The 23,271-nt window shown below is 47.9% G+C and overlaps 1 protein-coding gene across 2 annotated transcripts in view; it reads left to right on the top strand.

The window, feature by feature from the left end:
* Positions 1-22,340, top strand: part of RPE (ribulose-5-phosphate-3-epimerase) — a 185,420-nt gene extending 163,080 nt beyond the window's left edge. For both annotated transcript variants that reach the window (XM_085648597.1, XM_085648596.1), the window contains one exon: positions 21,866-22,340. In XM_085648597.1, the coding sequence (XP_085504723.1) occupies positions 21,866-21,988 (123 nt within the window). In that variant the 3' untranslated portion in view covers positions 21,989-22,340. The remainder of the gene's footprint in view (positions 1-21,865) is intronic.
* The last annotated feature ends 931 nt before the right edge of the window (positions 22,341-23,271 follow it).

The raw sequence follows: 23,271 nt of genomic DNA, 5'->3' as shown, positions 1-23,271 counted from the left end.
GCTGGTTAAAAGCAACCTGGTTCCGTCAGGAGGTCCAAAATAAGATCCTGGACCTTCCTTTTGACGGAGAAATGCTTTTTGGGAAGCATGTCGATGAGGCCCTGCAAAGCATAAAGAAGGACACGGACACAGCAAAGTCCTTAGGATCCTTAAATTATTGCAAGGTTCCATTCAGAGGAGCACGTGGACGAGGATTCTCAACTTATAGAGGAAACCAACGTCAGTATTCCACACAGGACAGTCATATAAGAATCAGTACTCCAACCAACGCCAAGGTCAATCGGCGTCTTTCTCTCGTCAGTCCCAGAGAGGACGTCAGAATCGTCAGGGACGAGACAATGCCAAGAGGCAATAGCGGCCTCCTGCCTCTGACTACTGTTCCTCCCCTACCAAGGACACCGGTTGGGGGCAGGATCTCCTATTGTCTGGACAGCTGGGTCCTTATAACATCGGACCGGTGGGTTTTGAATATTGTTCAGAGTGGCCATACGTTGGAATTCCAAGATCTTCCTCCAACGAGAGCTCCGGACGCCCGTCCCTCAAAACATCTCCGACTGTTACATCTCGAAGCCCACCAACTATTCATCAAGGTGGCGATAGAACCGGTACCTCTTTCGCAGAGGGTTAGTTAGTTAGTTAATGACATTTGTTAAGCGCTTGGTTGCACAGAGAACAGTGCGTCCCCGCGCTGACAATCCTACCAACATCTCTTCAGCTTAGCTCACAGAGGGTGAGCACTAGGGCCAGGGACATACTATGCTGAATTTGTCTTGGGGAAAAGATGGGTTTTCAGCCTCTGTCTGAACCTGGTTTCAGACGGCTCCATCCTCAATTCGATGGGTAGGTCCTTCCAATCTTTGCTGGCATGGTGTCTAAAGGAACGTCGTCCCATCCTTGCTCTGTGTATCCGTGGCACCACTAATAGCATGCTGCCCATCGACCTCAGAGGGCGTGAGGGGCGATAGACTGGAAGCAAGTCCTGGAGATATGGAGGTGCTTTTTTGTGAGCTATACGGTGGGTGATGCACATAGTTTTAAATTTGATTCGTTCCTTTATTGGGAGCCAGTGCAGGGAACGTAATGCATGTTTCCCAGAGGCTCTCCTAGGGAGGTTAAGGACCAGTCTGGCAGCTGCGTTCTGGACGCGTTGTAGCTGTGTTAGGCCTTTTTTGCTGAGTCCACATAGGAGGGAGTTCCCATAGTCTAAATGGGAGGTGACCAAGGCATGTACCATAGTTTTTCTGGAGCTGGGGGGCAATAGGTCCAGGATTTTCCTCGGGACCTTCAAGAGGCCATAGCATTTTCCGGCAACCTTACCAACATGATTGGTAAAGGCTAGATTAGAGTCCAGAAGAAAGCCAAGGTTTTTAACTGTGTCTACCGGGGCCGGGACAGGGCCCAGTTCAATGGGCCACCAGGCAGAAGTCCAGATGGAAGGACAGGGACCTACGATAAGAACTTCCGTCTTATTACCATTAAGGCGGAGATAGTTCTGTTTCATCCAGCCGTCAAGTGCCACCAAGCAGGCCGAGAAATTCTCAGCATCCACAACTGGATCACGGGACAGATTGATCACCAGTTGTGTATCGTCTGCATAGGAGACTATTGCAACACCATATGACTCCACCAATTTGGCAAGGGGTTCCATGTACAGGTTAAATAATGTGGGGCTCAAAATCGAGCCCTGTGGAACCCCTTGCCTGAGACATCTTACACTGGATTTACATGGTGGACAATGCACTTGAAATCTCCTGTTCTTAAGGAAGGAAACCAACCACTCATGTGCAGGTCCGGTTATTCCCTTTTCATTCAGGCGGTCCAGTAATACGGGGTGTGATACGGTGTCAAACGCCGCACTTAAGTCCAGTAGGACCAGTGCGGCCGTGTGACCCTCATCCGCCTTACCCCGCAGCAGTTCTGTCGATAGGAGGAGGGCGGTCTCTGTCGAGTGTTTGGCTCTGAATCCCGACTGAGACGTGTGGAGGAGCTTGTTTTCCTCCACAAAGCTCACCAGCTGTCGGTTAACCAATTTTTCTACTACCTTCGCACAGTAGGGAAGGAGGGAGATTGGTCTCTGGTTGTCTAATTGCGTTATGCTTATGTGGGCTTATGAGGGGCAAGGGTTTCTATTCCAGGTTCTTCCTGGTTCGGAAGACGGAAGATACGTGGCGTCCTATACTAGACCTAAGGGAGCTCAACACCTATCTCATCAAGCTCTCCTTCTGGATGGTCACTCTCCAGGATATTCTCCGTCTACTGAATCCGGGCGATTTTTTGGCGTCCCTGTATTTAGAGGATGCGTACTTCCACGTTCCAATCCACCCAGCTCACAGGCAATATCTACGCTTCACAGTAGGAAAGAGCCATTTCCAGTTCAAGGTGCTTCCGTTTGGCCTTCGGTCTGCACCTCGGATATTCACGAAGATGCCGGCACCAGTCGCTGCTTTTCTCAGAAAGCAATCCTTAGAAGTGTTCCCATACTTGGACGACTGGCTCGTCAAGGCTCCATCGCTCAAGACAACTTCTCAAGCCGTGTCAACTTGCATTCAATTGTTCGCCCACTTGGGTCTTCAGCTCAACAGATCCAAGTCGGTGCTGATACCCTCCAGGTCCCAAAGGTTCCTTGGAGCTATTCTGGACACGACACTATGCACCGCTCGTCCGTCGGAGGAGCGTCAACGCAAGCTGATCACCTCCGCTCGTCAAGTGCTGCAGAGGAAAAATGTGTTGGTTCGCCGGTACAAGTCCTTACTCAGATCGATATCATCCTGCATACCATTAATACCGCATTGCAGGCTTCATATGCGTCCTCTGCAGGAGGAGTTAGACAAACAATGGCGCCAGGCAGAAGGGTCGTTCAACGACACGGTGTGGATAACACCAGGTATGCGCAAGGCCTGCGAGTGGTGGCTGGTAAAGGAGAACATCGCAGTAGGATTAACATTCCGGACTCCTCCTTCTCCTATGGTGGTGACCACAGATGCCTCCTTAGAAAGCTGGGGAGCGGTACTCCAGGAGCTTCAAATCAGCGGTCACTGGAGTCCAGCGCAGAGCCTACACCACATCAACCTATTGGAGCTGATGGCTATTCGCTTGGCCTTGCTGGCGTTCCTTCCCAGACTTCAGAATCGTGCAGTGCTGGTCCGGACAGACAACACGACGGCCTTGCACTATATCAACAAACAAGGGGGAACAAGATCGCGGACTCTGTCCAAGGAAGCTCAGACGATCTAGGATTTTGCGATTTCTCACAACATCACCCTACAAGCCGAGCACCTAGCAGGTTGCCTCAACATCACGGCGGATGCTCTGAGTCGTCAGACGGAAGTGACTCACGAGTGGGAATTAGACCAAGCCACGCTGGAGGGAGTGTTCGAGAGATGGGGTACTCCGACCATAGACCTCTTTGCGTCCCCGGAGAACGCCAAATGTCGGTTTTACGCAAGCAAGGTTCCCCATCGAGGGTCGCTGGGGAATGCCCTTTCGATTGCTTGGGTCGGCGCATTTTGCTACGCTTTTCCTCCCATTCCTCTCATTCCTCGAGTTCTCAGGAAGGTCAGGGCGGAACCGTGCAAGATGATTCTCATTGCTCCAGCGTGGGCCCGGCAGTTCTGGTTCACGGAACTCCTGCTTCTCTCCCAGGATCGCCCAATTCGCTTGCTGCTGATTCCATCTCTGTTGTCGCGGGATCAGGGACAGGTGCTCCATCCGGATCCGAAGTCACTACACTTGACAGCGTGGCTCCTGAATACAGAGAATTCAGTCATCTGAATCTCTCCAGGGAGTGCAGGGATGTTTTGTCTCAGGCGCGGGCGCCAAGCACTAATAAGACATACAGGGCAAAATGGAAGAGATTTTGTCTGCGGTGCCAGAGGAATAAACTCCATCCTTATAAATCCCTGCCACATCAGGTTTTGCCTTACATCCTGTTACTGGCTAAATCAGGTTTGGCGCACTCTTCTGTCAAGGTACATCTGGCTGCCATATCCCGTTTTCGACGGAAGACATCGGGGCCATCTCTATGGTCCGCAAGGATTGTAAAACAGTTCCTCAAAGGGTTGTTTCGGATGTATCCTCCGGTCCGAGCACCTCCACCGATCCAACAGCTCAACTTAGTACTGGCTCAGCTCATGAAAGCTCCTTTTGAGCCGATCCACAGGGCGGACTTGAAGTTCCTATCTTGGAAACTAGCCCTCCTCTTAGCATTGACTTCGGCTAGGAGGGTTAGTGAACTCCAGGCTCTGTCCATAGTGGAGCCTTTTCTGCAGTTCAAAAAGGATGTGCTAATTTTGAGAACCAACCCAAAATTCATCCCGAAGGTGCCTTCGGATTTTCATCTGAATGAACCCTTGATTTTGAATTCCTTTTTTCCACGTCCTTCGACCCAGGCGGAACGAACATTGCATTCTTTGGATGTCCAGAGATGTGTGAAATTCTATCTCGAACGCACACGATCTTTCAGGAAGTCTACACAGCTATTTATTGCCTACAGTGCAGCACGGAAGGGGTTGCCTCTCGCTAAGAGTGGCATTTCCCACTGGATCTCCAGTGCAATTCAATTCTGTCATCAGGCTGCGGGCAAACCTTTGGACAGAAGGGCCCGTGCTCATTCTACACGAGCGATGGCATCTTCGGTGGCTCTTTTTGCTGGAGTTGCTATCCAGGACATTTGCAGGGCAGCAACGTGGAGCAGTGTACACACCTTCACGAAACACTACTGCCTGGAGTCGGTGGGACGAGATGACGCTGCTGTTGGTCAAGCAGTCCTCGAATCTTTTTCATTGAGAGGTGAGCTTTCCCTACAATCCCTCCATCCTGGTAAGCACATTTGGTTCAGTAATGTTGTTTTTTCTTGGTTACCATGTACTAGTTGTAACTGTAAACTGAGATGGTTATGTAAGTCCAAGTGTCTACCAAAATGTGCTTTTGTGATTTACTGCTAGCTATTCTGATACAAAGCATGAGAATCTATGAAAGTTCCAATACTGGGGTAAGAAAACAAGTTACTTACCTGTAACTTTGGTTCCCCAGTATTGGTAACTTTCATAGATTCTCATGCGCCCACCCACCTCCCCTGGGAAAGCTCTGCCGGTTTACTGAGGTAGTGGCTGTTTGCACAACGGCTACGAAAATCTGAGGTTCTGAGCTCTCTCAGGAAGGTTCCAAAGGGTGAGGCTGTGCTGATTGGTCCTGGCAAAAGTTTGGGCTCTTTTACACAAAGAGGGTGATATACTACAAAATGAGATGAGGCCTAAGCCTATTTTCTCTTTTGTTTCTATGGTTATGATATATTTGTTGTTTACCGAGGCTCCCATTCCGACGACGGGGAATGATACAAAGCATGAGAATCTATGAAAGTTACCAATACTGGGGAACCAAAGTTACAGGTAAGTAACTTGTTTTCTTCCTCTCTCGCTCAGGCTGTGTGGGACGCATCTAGATGATATGAACATATAACCATGCAGACTGTGAGGCCCCCTCAATACCAGGAGCGACATATCAACTATCTTGTGCTGCTGTACATACTCCTACATGTCAAAACCTTTGTTGAGGTCATTCAAGGCAAAGTAGTCCTCATCAAGAATGACAACATGACCATCCTGTATCACCTCCAGAAGCAAGGTGGTACACATTTATGCTGGCTGTCCGCATGAGCGCAGCAGTTCTGGCTTTCGGCCTTCCGCTACGCCATACACCACTGGCTGAGTACCTTTGGGGGGTAGTCAACGACTTTGCCGACCTGCTCAGCAGGACGCATCAACAAGTCCATGAGAGGGAACTCCACCCACAAGTTCTACTCACTTCTTTCCACCATTGGGGCGCCCCACAGATAGACCTGTTCTCCAGACACGACAAAGCAAAATTCTCAATATTTGCCTCCAGGTGTCCACTGTCCATGGGTAATATTATATGGATGAACTGTTTGTGGTGTATTTGCCTATGCTTTTCCTCCCCTCCTACTGCTTCTGTACTTGGTACTCAATGCTCCTCGAGATGTCCATCAGTTTCCACGAGAAGCTCCTTAATAGGCCAGACCTTCTCTCACAGAACAAAGGCTGAATCAGGCACCCACACCCCAGACAGCTAAACCTAGTCATTTGACTCTTGAAGTCTTGGAGTTTAGCTATCGGAGTCTCCCTCAGGTGTGCATGACTATCCAGTGCGAAGCCCGCAGACCTACTATCTGTGCATGTTATTCTGCAAAGTGGAAAAGGTTTGTCTGCTACTACAAGCACCTGGACCGGCTAAACCCTACTGTAAGGGCATCATTTGTTAGCACTTACACCTACAAAAGTCGAGACTCGCCAACATCTGGCAGTTATTGTGGCCAATGAGCAAATCAGAGACCATTCTTATTTAGAGACCCTGTCACCAATGCGTTCATGGAGGGCGCTCAAAATGATCATAGCTATAACTTCCCTCAGGCACAGCTGTGAGCTGCAGACACATGCCCTGCAAGAGCCTTTCATTCAGGTTCACAGCAACAGGGTTATGCTCAGAACTAATCCTTTGTTCCTCCCCAAGTTATGCCCTTTCCACCTTAGTTGGACTTTAGACTCCCCAGACTATTTTGTGCAGCCATACTCTGTGCTGAAGAGAGCCTTTCATACTCTAGAGATTGAATGGGTTCTCAAGTACTATATTGATGGGACTAAGCTAGGCTTTCGTGTTTTCAGTTTCTATTTTTGGTAAAGTCTAGTGGGGTTTTTTCAGTGTTTTAAGTGATTTCAATACCTTGAAAAAACAGTGGTTACACATTTTCCTGCCATAAAAAAACAAACAGTTTATCTCGGTGTTTATGGAAAGTTTTGCTTTTATTATTGCTTGCTTTCTGCACTGATTCAGGATGGTATATAGACAATGTACGTACAGTGTATATGAGGTCCAAATACATTTTTGCAAATCAAACTTATTGCAGTACACCATACAATACTTCTTCCGTGAGTCTTTTTTTCATGTTCGCTCGCTCTTTCCTTCACATGTAAACCTTTTTCTGTGAAAAGCCCCTCTCAACATTGGCACTTGAGACGGGCAATGCCAAAACAGCCAGTACACAATTTGCTAACTCTGGCCACTGACCTAGCTTTCCATGCCAATACTGGTGCACTTGAAGATTGCGATTCTCTTGGCAGGTTCTGCAACATTTGCATTGAACTGGGCCCTCAGTTATTTAAGCAGTCAAAAATGAAGCAGCACTTTTGAAACTACGGAAAAAATTCCCCTTTATGGAAGGGATCTATAACTTGTAAGAGTACCACAGTGAGGTTTCATTGACTTCGAATGCCATGGTTGGTGAAGGGACATTTCTATGCATCATTGCAAGCCATTTCTCATACATGGTAAAATAAAAGTTCCTGAATTGCTCTACAACATTGTTTTGCATGCAGTTCCAAAGTCACGAAAGGTGTTGCCTAGCCCACTCTCAAGGAGATGTTTCGCATATATACCAATTCTGCTGAACACTTGACAGACAAGGGTGTTTTCAGACTCTAGTTTTTTTATTGTGTCCACTACAGCAGTTATATTTTCCTGTAAAAATCTAAGAATGCAGTACAGTGTACTTTTTTTCACATCACTATCAATATGAGACCAAAGATCCTCACATTTCTTGACTTTGACATCATCACTCAGCAAAAATTCTGTTATCGGTTGCCACATGGATAATATTGCATTCACAGACCCTTGGACTGAGAACCATCAGCTAAGTTTCACAGTTGGGATTACTTTTTCTTTGATGCCACACAAAGCACAAAATGAGAAATATTTGCGTTTTAGTACACGTGCATAACAAAACAGTGCACCAGAATGGACTAAAAAGTTAATAGAATTCTTCATTAACTCTGAAGATTGTAAAGATGCTTTCAGCATACAATCTAACAAGTGGCAAGGATCTCTTACAGGGAAGCACTTCAACTCCGGTATCTATTTTGTCAGGTCATCGCACAACTTTTTCATATATGTAGCTGAATCACTGCAAATACAAACAAAGGGGCATATGCATCAAATACTGTTATTGCGCATCTCAAATAGCAATTTTTAGAGAATCGCTATTAGAGAATCGCAAAACGGGATGTAATAAAAAAAAATGTGCTAATATTTTGCGATTCCTTGGCATTCTTTAATTGCGATTAGCAAATTGCGAATCGCAATTAAGGAATACCTTCCCATTCATTCCTATGGACTAGGAGGCCCATAGGAATGAATGGGAAGATTTGCGATTCGCAATTACAGAATCGCAAAATGAGAATGCAATTTCAAGGGTGCCAGGGTGTCAAAAGGACACCCTGTTGCACCCCTGAAATATGTATGTGGGCACATGAGGCGCACATAGATGCCCTAAGGGCATGTATGTGCGCCACATGGCACTTTGAAAAATGCAAAAAAGTGAATTTTTCAAAGAAATCGCAAATTACCACCAGTTTGAAGTTGGTGGTAATTTGCGATTCCTTAAGGGCAAATCGCAAAAAAGAGAATCACAAGTTTTGCGATTCTCTAATTTGCGATGCCCTTTTGGGATGGTACATCCCAAAAGGCCTTGTCCCGTTCGCAAACAGGCCGATTCTGAGAATCAGCCCGTTTGTGAACGGGAAAAGGGCTTGATACATATGCCCCAAAATCACTCCGATCTTTGTTGAAATTGGAAAGAACCTTATAGCAGCAGCATTCCATGTGACACTGCGTTCCATGTTTTCCATAGGTCTGGTGTCATGTTTTCACCACTGTTAGACCGGGCATCCTTGGCGTTGTTACCCCAGACTTTTTGCCTCTACCTCCTGTAATTTTGACACTGTGCTGGATTTTGTTTTTGCTGGTTTAGATGCTTTGGGCACTTTGCCACTGCTGATCAGTGCCAAAGTGCAAGTGCTCCCTGTGTAAATTGTTATTGTGATTGGTTATCCATGATTGGCATATTTGTTTTACTAGTAAAGTACACTAAGCGGCAAGAGCTGGTAATGCAAATGCTACTAGTGGGCTTGTGTTGGACCTGGCACCATTGGCGTGAGTCTCCCTTCCATTTTTTTGCTGTGCCTCCTCTGTTTTTTCTGGTGATAGATGCTTTGGGCTCTGCGCCACTGTCATTCAGTGCTGCAGCGCGGATGCTCCCTGTGTAAAGATGATATATGATTTGACGTATCCCTGATTGGCTTATTTGGTCTACCTGTTAGTCCCTAGTAATGTGGCCTGTGTGTGCCCAGGGCTGGTAAACCAAATGCTGCTGGTGGGCCTGCAGCGCTGGTTTGTGCCACCCACAGAAGCAGCTTGTAAAGTGTGTCTCAGACCTGCCACTGCAGTGTCTGTGTGCAGTCTAGAACTGCCATCTTGGCTGTGAAGTGCACCCGCTTCCCAGCCCCTGAACCTTCCCTTGGCATCTTGTAAGCCACCCCTATGGTAGGGGGCATTGTATGTGTAAGGTAGGACATGCTCTGATGTGTGTAGCATGTCCTGGAAGCAAATTACACCCAATTTCATTTTTCACTACTGTAAGGCTACCTGTTCTCCATAGGCCAGAATGGGAGGTTTGGCTATTACATTCTATAGTCCTAACTGACCCATAGAACATGGTAGAAAAACGAATTTAGTATGCCTGAGCTCAGAATATTAAAATACATCTTTTAGTGAAGTTTATTTTTATATTCTGTGTTTGAAAATACCACTTTTAGAAAGCAGGTATTTTCTTGCCTAAGCCTTCCAGTGTGCTCTGCTGTTATGTGTATTGGCTGTCTGGTTTTGGAGGGACAGGGCAGGCTGAGTCAGACCTGGGTTGAATAGAGAGAGCTGCATTGGAGTATGGGGAGGGGTAGCTCCTGGACCTGAATAGGGCTGTGCCTGGCAAGGTGAAGGCTGGCTCCACCTCCCACTGTGCGTCTGATGGCCCCTGGATCTCAAGACAAACCTCTGTCCGTGGAAGTGAAGGAAACTGCAGGAGAGGACTGTCCTTGTGTTGTGTGCTGTTCCCTGGATTGGCCTGCAGTAGTTGTCATTGGACTGGAAAGAAGAGGGAAAAGGAGCTGTAAGAGAACTTTTTAATCTTGAACCTGCAATCACCCAAGGGCTAGAGAGAACTAGCCTCCTGACTGAAGTCTCAGGCCCAGTAGACTTCATTTTGTCGCTAAAGCCTGTTAGCGAGCCGCCGCAGCCGAGGAGTGTCAAGAAATCCGTCGCACGGCTGCCGCTGAGTGCTCGCTGATCAAATCATCGCACCTCACGCTTACACATCGCCATCTTGTCGCTAACACCCGTTAGCGAGCTGCCGCGGCCGAAGAGCGCTCGGAAATCCATTGCCCTGCTGCCGCTGAGTGCTTGCTGACCTGATCATCGCCAGCATGTTTGCGGGCCTCCATCATCGCTGTCGCCCGTTTGCGAGCCACCGCAGCCGAAGAGCGCTCAGAAATCCATTGCGCTGCTGCCGCTGAGTGCTCGCTAACCTGATCATCGCCCCGCACGTTTGCGGGCCTCGAAACCATTGCTAAGGTCAGATTGCGAGCCGCCGCGACCAAGAGCGTGAGGAAAAACATCGCTATCACGCCGTAGCGGCATTTTGTGGATAATTGACACCAACATCCAGGAACTGTGAGTAAAAGGGTCACAGAGACCACTGCCCTGCACTGAACTTTGCCTTCCCCATTTGAACTATTTTTGCAGCATCAAGAGTATTATTTTTGTACAGTATTGTGGTTTCCTTGTTATTTGGTCTTGTGATAAGCCTATATAAAGATAACTATTTTTGATAACTACCTGTGTTGTGTCCCTTTGTAGTGTTCCTCACTGTATTACTTTGAATGGCCATAGATGCTTAACACACTGCCTCTGAGATTAGCCATACTGCTCGTGCTACGTTACCACAGGGTGGAGCAGGGGTTGTCAAAGGGGTGCAGCCCTTCACTCTGACTTAGAGAGAAGGGTCCCTGCTTGGACAGTGGCCATCCACTGCCAACCAGAGACCCCCATTTCTAACAGCTTGCAACATTGATTGTGCCACCCACATAAGTAGCCCTGAAAAGAGGTCTCCGGCCTGCCACCGCAGTGCCTGTGTGCAGTTTAACTGCCATGTCGACCTAGCTAGTGTACCCATTTTCCAGGCCTTACCCTTCCGTTTTCTTACACCTAGGAAACCCCTATGGTAGGCCTAATGTACCCCCCTGGGCAGGGTACAGTGTATGTGAAAGGTATGACATGTACTAGTGTGTGTAATATTTCCTGATAGTGAAATACTGCCAATTTCGTTTTTCACTGTTGAAAGGCTATCTTGCCCATACGACAGAAAGGGGAATGCTGTGTATCATGTTTACCTGCATATCTTTCCATAGGAGTGAGATAGAAAATTGGAGTCTGGTATCCTTGAACTCAGAATTTAATAACACATCTTTTAGTAAAGATGTTTTTTAAATCCTGTGTTTGAAAATATCACTTTTAGAAAGTGGCTATTTTCTTGTTCAACCTTTCTGTGTGCCTCAGCCTGTTTGTAGATTGACTGTGTGGTTTGAGAGTGACCGGGGCTGGGGTGGCTCCAGGAGTCTGGGTGAGTCAGCACTTGGTTGAATACGCCGATCTGCATTTGGAGCGGTGGGAAGAGTAGCACCTGGGCCTGAATAGTGCTGTGCCTGCCTTCCAAAATGCTGGCTCCACCTCCTGCGGTGCGTCTGACGACCCTGGCACACACTGATTAAGGAAGAAGTTGTGCACTGGCAGAGTGCACCCAGAACTGCTTTGGACTGGGTCCAGGACCCCTCACACATAGGGCCTCATGTAGGTAAATAAATTTTACCGGTTCTTAAATACCGAGCCGTACCGAATCGGTAAATTAGAATCGGTAAGTTACATGTAGGTAAAAATTCGGTAACAGTTACCGATTCGGTAACAGTCGGTAAATACGAATCGGAATTCACCGATTCGGTAAATACCGAGGTGATAATTACCGAATCGGAAAATACCGAGGTGGTATCTACCGATTCGGAATATACCGAGGTGGTATCTACCGAATCGGAAAATACCGAATCGGTACGTACGGATTCGGTAAATAACATCACATGACTTGACGAAACAGCTAATCCTGTGCAACGACAGCCCACCCAACCAGGAACTGCCCACACCCAGGCAGGTGTACACAATTAGCCGAAGTGGCCACACCCAGGCAGGTGTACATAATTAGCCGACCCTGGAGAGGCTCGGAGTGCAGAGGAGAGGCAGGGAGCAGTTGCATGTGCGAGCGGGAAACTAACAGCATGTCCAGCCAGAGCACACAGAAAGACGGAGGGGAAAGGAGGAGGAAGCTCAAATTCAGCCCCAAGGAGCTCCAGGTGCTGGTGGAGGAGGTGGTGAAGCAGCACCAGAAGCTGTTTGGGAGGCAATCCCTGCAAGTGCCTGAGGCCGAAAAGCGCAACATATGGCTGGCCATCCAGGCGCAGGTCAATGCTGTGGGAGTGACCCACAGGGAAATTGAGGTCCTCAAAAAGCGCTGGTATGACCTGAGGGTTGTGACCAAGAGGAAGATGGGCGACATCCAGAAGGAGGCCAGCCAGACCGGAGGTGGAACCAACAGGGCACCTGCCCTCACCGAACTGGAGGAGCTGGTGGCGGCCACACTCGAGCAAGAGAGCGTCGTGGGTCTTGGGGACGCCGACAGCTCTGCCAGAGCCGCAACACACCAAGGTAAGACGAAAGCACAGCAATGTAGCCGCCCCTACCCCTATCCCACATCCCCCATTGTGACACGAGAATCACACTGCAGTCCACACGTGTCAGTGCAGACAGGCAATGCATTCCGGGAGATGTAGTCAGGGCAACACTAACCATGACGTAAATGTCACAGGGCAACAAGGCATGTCACGCACTCGAGGCACAAGGAGACAGAGGACAGATTGGAAAGTGAAATGATTTATTGTGACGCTTGCAATGCAGCCCTTCGGGGACACTGAGCCAATGTTGTTTTTCTGTCCACAGATGTGACATCATGCAGTACAGGGCATGCTGCAGGGGAGACGGCACACCGGCCACAAAAATCACCTCTAGCCAGCACGAGTGCAGACCAGGGAGCAGGCCCACTTGCAGCCGCACCACCTACGCAGCCAGCCTCGCCGCACACAGAGCCAGCATCACCTCACCGAGAGCCAGCATCACCACCACCAGAGCCAGCATCGCCACTCATGTTCGATTCACCGGCCACATCTCCGCTTGCAGGTGTGAGAATGAGGAGGCGTCCAGCAGCCAGGCTACGAGCCTTAGACACCTCGTCAGACGACAGCATGGGCCCAGAAGACCGCACCGGGCCCCAGGAAGGGAGCCATCCCACTGTGCCCCAAACATCACAGGCAGCACAGACGGGAGCAAGAGGGCGCCGCAGGTCGCGTGTCCAGAGTCCACCAGCACCCACTGACGGCCATGGTGTCTTCTTGGGGCTCGAGGGCCAAATGTTGAAGCAACAGCGCCTGCAATCAAAGGCAGTAATGTCAGTCCAGAGGCACATGCGGGTGATGAGGACAAGCTTAGTCAACATGGACACAAACATTGGCGGCATGGCTGCGGGCATTCGGGACATGTCCCAGTCAATCCAGCAGTTGTGCAGCAAATTAGATGCTGACATCGAAGCACGGCGCCGGGAACGCCAGAGAAGGGACACTACCAGCAGGGCACTCAACCGTCTGGCAACTGCGACTTCCCTACTTTGCCGGCGCTCTGTGACGATGCAGGAGGGCCTAACACAGTGCTGCAGCGACCTGTCACGGGGGATGGTGCAGGTGACAAGTGCACTAGGGGTGCTATTGACAAGTCAGGCGTCGACAACTGCTGCAGGGGATGCTGCGGAGAGCATCGACACCAGCAGCAGCATCACACCCCCCGTCCCCGAAGCACGCAGGAGCAGCAGGCGGCTTGGGGTTGGCTCTAGTGAGGATGCACAGGCCGTGCAATCCACCACTGCAGCGCGTATGCGCAAACATTGATGTGGCCCTGCTTATCCACTTGCCATTGGGTGACGTAACCCTGGACATACTCATTGTATAGATGGCATATTGCCAGATTGGCCTGTTCATGTGTTCATGGCGTGGTGCCACATTAAACTACGTCATGACTTCTCACGACTCGCTGTGTCCCCTCACTTACTCAGAAATAGTTGCATGTGATCTCTGCCCGTCTCTCTCTCCCATCGATTGCAGTTGGCACTCTAGCTGCGCTGCCCTCTGGCTGGCCTGACTCATCCTCGTTGTCCTCAAAATATGTTAGTTCCACATCTGTACCTTTTTTCGTGGCAAGGTTGTGCAGCATTGCACAAGTGGCAATTATCTTGCAGCAGGTGATGGGTTTGTACTGGCGTGCGCCTCCGCTCTTGTGGAGGCAGCGGAACCTGCTCTTCAGCAGTCCAAACGTGCGCTCCACCACATTGCGTGTAGATTTGTGGGCCACGTTGTATCGTCTCTCACTCTGGGTTGCTGGGTGTAGGTAGGGAGTGAGGATGAATGAACGGCATGCATATGCACTGTCGCCTGGATGAGTAAAAGGGAACCATCAGTTACATGCCTCTATACACTCTGATTTGCAGGTTTCAAGGGGCGTCACTGTTACTTACCCAGCAGGTAACCCTCTCCGAATTCTCCGGCTCTCAGTCGTGTGTAGATCCCACTATTCTGGAAGATGTAAGAGTCGTGGGTGCTCCCAGGAAACTTTGCAACAATATCTGTGATGATGTTCCCTGCATCACAGATCACCTGCACATTGATGGAGTGGGTGGACTTCCTGTTCCTGTAGATGTGCTCTGTGTCAGCTGGAGGACAGATTGGGATGTGTGTACCATCAATACAGCCGATGACATGGGGGAACTGTGCCATGTGATAAAAGTCTGTTTTTGTTTTCTGCAGTGCAGCCTGTGTGTTTGGGAAGCTGATGTAGTGGTGCATTCTCTGCATCATGGCATCCAGGAACTTCCTGAAGAAACGTGACAGGCAACTCTGGGATACCCCACCCACCGCAGCTATCACCACCTGATAACTGCCGGATGCCAACAGATGTAGGCTGCAGAGCACCTGCACATGTGGGGGTATGGCGTGCGCCCTTCTTATTGGCTGGTCCAGGAGTGGGTGAAGGTCCCTGATTAAGTCCATGATGGTTTCGGGGTGTAGCCTGTACCTCTCATGTATCTCTGCATCAGTCAGCTGGAATAGTGTGATGCGCTGTCTGTAGATTTGTTCCTCCCGTCGCCACACCCTCAGTCCTGCTGCCTGTAGACGTAGGCGCCTTGCAATGACGTACATGGCGGCCATGTTGTCCACGCTGTTGCATTTTGGGATTGCTTATATGCATTGTTGATGGTTACCACCTGCTTTCCATCCGTGTTAATTACCGACTCTTATTTACCGATTTTCCTGGATTTCTTAATTACCGACTGCTCCTACATGTCATTTTCAATTTTTACCACTTCATATTTACCACTTCATATTTACCGATTCGTTAATAATGTATTCGGTAAATATGAATCGGTATTTTAGAATTAGGTAAATATGAATCGGTATTTACCGCCTCATATTTACCGAAAAGTGGTTTTTGGACTCCTACATCTCACTTGTCTGAATACCGGTCGGTAACGGCATATTTACCGAAAATCGGCCGTTACCGACCGGTATTTGGCTACCTACATGAGGCCCATAGTGAACAAAAACATTTGGTGTATAAATATGAGAGCTGAAACCCCTGAACTTTAGACTACTTCATGATCAAGAGGAATCCCTGCCAAAGAAGATCAGCTGAAGAGACTGAGGAGAAGTACTGCCCTTGCTGTGTGTCTGGGGTTGGCCTGCAGTTTGCTGTTTCTACTGAGGAGAGGACCAACGGACTTTGCTGTGTGCTGTGTCCCCTGCTTGAAGAAGGACTTTGCTGTGTGCTGTGTCCATCTGAAGGAAGGTCTCCAAGGGCCTGAGAAGAGCTGGCCTCCTGCTTCTGAAGTCCCAGGACCAAAAGGACTTTACCCCCAGCTTCCCTGAACTTCCTTGCTGGGAGTTCTAATCTACCAGGAGGGCCTGTAACTCTGTGTGAGGCCTTTTTGCTGTTGGAAGCGCGAGAAGCGTGTCGCCGCCTCAGCAGCGCTGTCGCATTGCTGAGGAAGCGTGCCGCCGCTGTTCGCCACCACAGCACCAGAGAAGCGTATCGCAGGGCTGTCACATCGCTGAGGAAGCGTGTCGCTGTGATTGCCGCCTCATCACCGGAAAAGCGTGTCACAGGGCTTTTCGTGGCTCAGGAAACCACCAATTTTGTCGCACTACTGTCTGGCATGCATGCATCGCCTCCACGTTGTCGCATCTCATCAAAGACGCCAGCTTGTCGCATTGCACCGGATCGTCGCGGCGCCATCTTGACGCATCAGAACCGGAGCGCAGGAAGAATCGACGCATCGCCTTCCCTGCGACCCTTTTTTATTTTTTTGTGTTACGCTTCCCAGGTACTTTGAGACTAAGTGTCACATTTATCATCTACAAGTTTTTTTTTTTTTTGCAACAACCTTTTTAAAGACATTCTACTGAGTTTCTGTATGTTGGATTTTTGTCGTTTTGGTCTTAAGTTTAGATAAAGATATTTTATTTTTCTAAACTGGTGTGGTGTCCATTTGTGGTGTTTTCACTGTTACTGTGAGTGTTATGACAAATACTTTACACATTGCCTTTGGGATTAGCCTGTCTGCTTGTGCCAAGCTACTGTGCCGGAGGCTGAGTTTTAGATGACATTCATTGCTATGTTAGCATAGGCGTCTTAGATGTTAGAAACGCCATCTTGACACTTTTGCTGCTTTTACACACGACACTGCAGATAGATGTTATTATTTGAAAGCTGCTTGCTTGCCTTTTCTTCACATGAGAACTGTCTGTTGTTCACATCCCTAGACGTGCACTGCGACCTTGGTCTGAACATTGTGTGCAGAAACAGTCTGAGCCACCAAACAATGTATGTTTTTGAGTTCAGGTTGATCGGCCCACGCTCTAGCCATAAACGCACACAGCTGCAAATATCTGAAAGTCGAGCGCCTTTAATATTGCAGTTTGCATGCACTAGACACACATTCTGGAGAAGAACTTTTCCAGGCGCAGAGCAAAGCTGTTCCTGTGATGTGATTCACCTAAGCTGATCTTTACGGTATGGGGTTCCCCATTCAAATCTAGAGACCTTCTATTAGTATAATACTAGCTTACTAGCGTAGGGAGGGTCGTTGTATTCCACTGTCATTTGTAATATGATTTCTCCCTTCCTTTTCTATGGTATTGTAACAATGCTGATGGTTTTAATTTTAATCATTTGTCTGCTTATGTTAGCCAAAGTACTGCATCTTCGGACACGTAGTTTATAAAATAAACATTTTAAACTTTACTGTGTCTCTGAATACTCTTGTTGTGGACTGATATGAGAATAAGAACGAGCAGATATTTGATACCCACCATTCCTGAGAGTACTCTAAAGTCGCATGTTCTGGGTGTTCTAATCATTGGTAGCTTCTATATGGTATGAAGAGCGAACGAGACACTGATGCTGGTCGGATAGGGGTTCTGGGTACTGAGGTGAGTTTTTGGTACACCACAATTCACTGAGGTCCTGGTTTCCTGCGCATAGTTCTGTGCATGAGCAGAATCCCTGCAACACTACCAAGGGGGTGAGCAGGGGTTATCTAAAGTGTGTATCCCCCTTACCCTGACTAGAAGCAAGGGTCCCTATTTAGTCAAAGGTACCTACCTCTGCCAACTAGAGACCCCCATTTTTAACAACCACTATCTCATATGTTTGGTGATAGCACAATTTTCACCTATACTTGTCACTATACCTTGTATTGAATGTTTAAAGCCTGAGGTGTTGGCAGTTCATCTACTAGCAATACTGACTCACTATAAACTGGGGGCTGATGTATCAAGGGTTTTTACCCATTTTCTGTTGGTAAATGTGATGGCACGTATTGGGAAAGATTCTTATGGAACCAGCCATTTTACCTATCCGTGAAAGACTCAAAATCAGCCAAAATATCAAATATGATTTTGATATTCCCTGATTCTCTACAGTTTGTAAAATAATTGAACAAGACCTAAAACATGCTTCTTTAGACCAAAGACCACAAAACTGAAAAAAGCAAAAGGAAGAAGAAACAATGTTTTAGTGACATCCCTAAACAACAAAACTTAAGCAGAATAATGTTAGCCCAGTCTTTCTTGCTGCTAGCTTGTATAACAAATGTATATTGTATTGGCCCCTTCAGGAAGAAAAAATTACTCTTTCACTCTTCTTTTCCTTTCTTTGAATGGCATTTATTTTGTGATTTTGCAGGTGTTTTTTTAGTGTTTATATGTTTACACTGGTGAGGGCTATTTCCCTTTCGGTGGGGTTTTTATCAGTTGTTATAGATTTAAACCTAAAACCGGACAGCCTAGACTAAGCCCATCGCAAATCTGACAAGCCTGTTGTTGCCGTTGCCAAACCCAGGCAAGGCCTTCCCATCCAAAACGTTGACATAGCTAGGTGGTGTAGGAAACTGGCTCTGCATATGCTATACCAAAGTAAGGTATAGTGTGCACAGACTCCAGTGGATCCCCAGAGGCTTTACAGAGGCTAAAGTAGATAATACTAATGCTTTCTTTTGTGGTAGTGTGGGCAAGCATTTAGGCTTATCAGAGGGCAGTGCTAAGCATTTGTTGTACACACACAGGCAAGAAATGATTACACAGGCAATGACAACATTTGAGACCAGTGGTTTGTAAACATATTACTTTTAGTACATTTATTTGTATATAACTAAAGAAACTTTGTTGCAGTAAAATACGTTTTGCAATATCACTGTTTTTCAGTGTAACAAGTGGACACTGTGCATTTTTCGATCAGTACAATGTTATCCTATGGGAGGAAACACAATCAGCAATATGCAGGTAAATAAACAATTTACTATATTGAGCTTTTGGATGAAGAATCAGTACCAGGCAAGGTTCAGGTAAGTAACCTCACTGCACCACCAGTGGCACTGGAACATCCCGTTGCAGAGGTCAAACTCGAGATCTGGTGCCAATGTTATTCAATGGAAAAAGTGAAAAAAGGGGCTAATCGAAGTGGTACTACTTACTTGTAAGTAGAACGGTTTGGTAACCCAGTCTCCTGGAGTTAAGGTAAGTACAGGGGGGCCACAAGGCAGCACCAAACTTACACCCTCAGCGGCACAGGGGCAGCCGGACGCTGAGTGTCAACACAGCTTTGGGCTCCCAGTGCAAACAAATGGAGAACTTGAAGTCAGAAAAAGGCTGCATGCTCAGGCCAGGAGGCTGGACTAAAGAAACATACAAATGCACAGGTAAGTTGGGATGTACTGGAGCTTCGGGACACAGTCTGTAGATCTCCTCAAGGCCCAGGGGCTCTGGGGGAGGAGTGTAATTTGACGTCGGAAGTCCGCTTACTTGTGCATGTCACGGTTGGCGGGGGGGGGGGGGGGTGTTGTTGTGCAGAGGCTGCCTGCATCGACGTGGAGTCTGGTAAGGGTCAACCCACCAGGGACTCTCTGGGGAACCTTTTCTGAACCGGTGGGCCATTTGGGTCGGTTTCGCGGTTCCACAGGAAGAGCACTTTGTCGTCAAGTTGTTTTCCTGCTATGCAGGTCTGCTGTCCATGGGCGATTGAGTCTTTTTAGAAGCCAGGCAGTCCTCTCAGGGTTCTGGAGGTCCCTGGGTTGCGGACAAGTCGCTGTTCTTTAGCAGGGCCTTTGAGGGCTGCAGACAGGCCGCGAGGGCTGGGGCCAAGTCAGTTGGTATCTTCAGTCTTCGCTGCTGCACCGCTCTTCTTTGTAAGTCGTAGGTAATCTGAGGATTAAGGTTCAGGGGTGCCTATAAATACTCAATTTAGGGGTGTTAAAGGGGTTAGAAGGTAGTAGCTAATGGGCTACTGACAGGATGCCTTCACCCTTGGTATGTCCACTCCTTCTAGGGAGGGGGCACACCACTAACCCAATTGGCTAAATCCTCTAAAACAATATGAAGGATTTTAAAAGGAGGGGGTCACTTCAGCTCTGGGCACCTTGGGGTTGGCCCTGGCTGAGAGGGTACACACCTCTCCTGCTTACTAATTTTCTCTCTGCCATTGCTGCCAAAAGTGGGGCCTTGTCACGGGAGCAGGCATCTCCACTAGCTGGAGATGCCCTGGCCAGCATGACAAAGGACATGAAGCTTTTGAGGCTTACTACCTTTCAATGCTGTTCCTGCTTGGGGGTACGCGTGGAGCACCTCCACCCAGAGCAGGCTTTGTTTCTGACTCACAAGAGCAAAGGCACACCTTAGGAGGTCAGAAACATGTCTAGAGGTGGCAGGCTGGTGTGAGCCAGTCAGGCACACACTAGTGGGTTGGTAGATTTTCAGGGGGCACTTCTGGGGTGCCCTCTGAGTGCATTTATTAATTAATCCAACACTGGCATCAGTGTGGGCTGATTAATGTGAGATGTTTGGTACCAGACATCTTTGAATTCCGTAAAGCCATAATGGAGCTGTGTGGAGCTCATAGTGACAAGCTCCTAGACCTTGTATTCAATATGGCTTCACTGTGCACTTATAATGTCTAAGAATGGACTTGGACACTAATGGGGCATATCTGCTCATGCACTTATGCCCTCACAGAGGTATAGTGCACCCTGCCTTAGGGCTGTAAGGCCTGCTGTAGGCCTGGCATGCAGGGATGTGTGCCAGGTCAACTCTTTACTTTTATCTGCACCAAAACATGCAGGCTACAGTGGGCTTATGATTTTGTTTGGTGAGGGGTCTCTTAGGGTGGCACAATACACACTGCAGCCCTTAGAGACACTCTCTGGTCACAGGGCCCTTGGTACCACTGGTATCTTTTACAAGGGACTTGTATGTGAGCCAGAGGTGTGCCAGTTGCGGAAACAAAGGTACAGTTTTGGGAAAGAACACAGGCATTGGGAACCTGGTAAGCGGGAACCCAGTGCACACTCAAAGATGCATCAGTCAGGCAAAATGTGGGGGGTTACCTTTCCAAAAGGGGTACTTTTCTACAGGTGGATAATCAAGTGCATCCAGAACTGCTATCCCAAATCAGAAAGAACTGTACCTCTCCCCACACAAGGTACACTCACTTTGGAAAAAAGGCGCAACTATGGCATTTTTGGGCAATATCTGCTAGCTAACATATGCAAATAGGTCTCACGGCCAACCTCACACACATTTACCAACCACTGTTACGATGGGTTTATCCTAGCTCGTCAACAGGATATGGTAAGCCAGACAGTACTAAGAACTTCGTTCTAATCATCTGCATCATCCACGAGCTTCCACTGCTTATAGAGGATGCTAATTTATAGTCTATGGAGATCATGTATATCTACAGCCACACATGTTCAGAACGGGAAAAGTTACATATCCTGTAAGTATCTATTTGTAGTGCTTAGTACTGTTGATTCACATGCACACACCCTCCTCCACTGAGCCTGTGTCTGCTGCAGTTCTCGTTTTTCTTGTCACCTTTTCCACACCCACAGTACGCATAGTACACTGCGCTGTATTCACTCAACACTCGATACATACACTTATCAGCTGTGTTTAACATGGAGTCTGTGCCCATGTGCATTGCCCACTAAGGGAGGAGTCACAGACCATTCCGTGATTCGAAATACTTCTTTGAAGAAAAACAACTTGCCAATGTCTGAGCCCAATGGTAAATGGCAAGAATATGTGAAGCATTTGAATCTACAGAACAACATGCTGTGAAGAGCTGCTTACAGGATAAATAACATTTTACTTACTGTTTTCAACCATTTTGTTTCTCATTTTTGTCACTTGGTGCCTCCTTGACAGTCAAGAGATTGCCACTGTTGTTCTGTGCATTTGACTGATTCCAATATACTCTTTTGTTTCAGGCGGGAGCTAACATGATTGTGTCTGGTAATGCCATCATGAAGAGCGAGGACCCCAGATCCGTCATTAACTTACTACGAAACGTATGTGCTGAAGCCGCTCAGAAGCGTTCCCTAGACCGGTGAAATAAAAGACTTCAGTCAGGTCATTTTATGATGTGGTTGATGCAGGAGGTCATTCCATTACACCCTACCTACTGCTGCTAAGCCAGAATTGAACTGCTGGAAAGTTAATCCACTGTCAGTGTAAACAATGCTGATATGCCTAGTCTTACCAGAAGTCACTCTTGGCATTGCTAGAGATTACACATTTTGGAGTGAATGGCAGATACTGTATTCATTTCCTGGAATCTTTGAAGTTGAATTTTTTAGCTAAAAATAATGCATTTCTGATTCTTTCAATCACATGTACAATGAAATGTTGAAGGCATTCCTACAAAGAAATCTTTTCTCAGTCAATAAAGTAAAATTATCATTATTTCTTGCCCGAAGTCTCATAATAAGTGTTTCTTTGTAAGTCGTCCATCTTTTTTATACTTTCCCATAGAGGGAACAAGATAATAAGCTAGGAGGGTTTTTGCGAATTCGTCTGGAGTTGGGCCTTGGATTGTGTATGCAGTTGGGCCTGCAGGTCTGGCTGCCAGTTGCAGGTCTAGGTGCCCCACCTGGGCCTTTGTGGCGAGGACAGTAGAGGCCAGAGTGAGATGGGTTGGTAGGTGATCCAGATAGGTGGTAATATGTTAACAAAGGACAATTAGCCCCTAGCTTCCCTTATGTACCATGTCTGTCCTCTTTTGCAGTTTTGCGTGTCCACATATTACCAGAAGAAGACCTGTGGCTGTTTCACTGTGCTATGGAGATGTGCCCCTGTAGCTGTTTCACTGTGCTATGGAGATGTGCCCCTCAGTCTGTCACTCTGCCACACCTCAACGATTTGGTGCTCTGTCCGTTGAGTGTGCCTTTATATAGCTAGACTGGCTCTTATTCGAGTTTGCTGAGCCCCTCCCCTGCCATGGAGCAGCAGTGGCTTTCAGGCCTCCTTATGTTGCAGTTAAGAATACTCTCTGTGGTGCCATCCTTCCGCATTTATTGAAGTTATGGTAGCTGTACCTTGCTGGTGTTGGGGTCTGGTGGCTTTGGTGGCTTAGGTTGGCCTCTTCGGCATCCACCAGTTCCGGGATAGAAGAGAGCTGAGGGTGCCTAACTGCTGGGTGGAGACCACTTGAGTAGAAATCCTCCTGAGTAGCCATTGGATGAATAGGTAGGATGGCTGCATGTATGGGAGCCGGTGAGGAGAGACAACGAGATCCTGACTGGTGAGCCACTGGCCTGAAATCTCCAGGGGCAGGCATTGGTTAATGGGGTAGAGAGACGCCTATGGAGTGCTAAGGTTGTCTGGGTAACAGGCC

The sequence above is a fragment of the Triturus cristatus genome, chromosome 3_2 (assembly GCF_964204655.1).
Source record: "Triturus cristatus chromosome 3_2, aTriCri1.1, whole genome shotgun sequence".
Classification (NCBI taxonomy): domain Eukaryota; kingdom Metazoa; phylum Chordata; class Amphibia; order Caudata; family Salamandridae; genus Triturus; species Triturus cristatus.
Note: the sequence above shows the minus strand (reverse complement) of the source record. Positions and strands in the feature narration are given on the sequence as shown.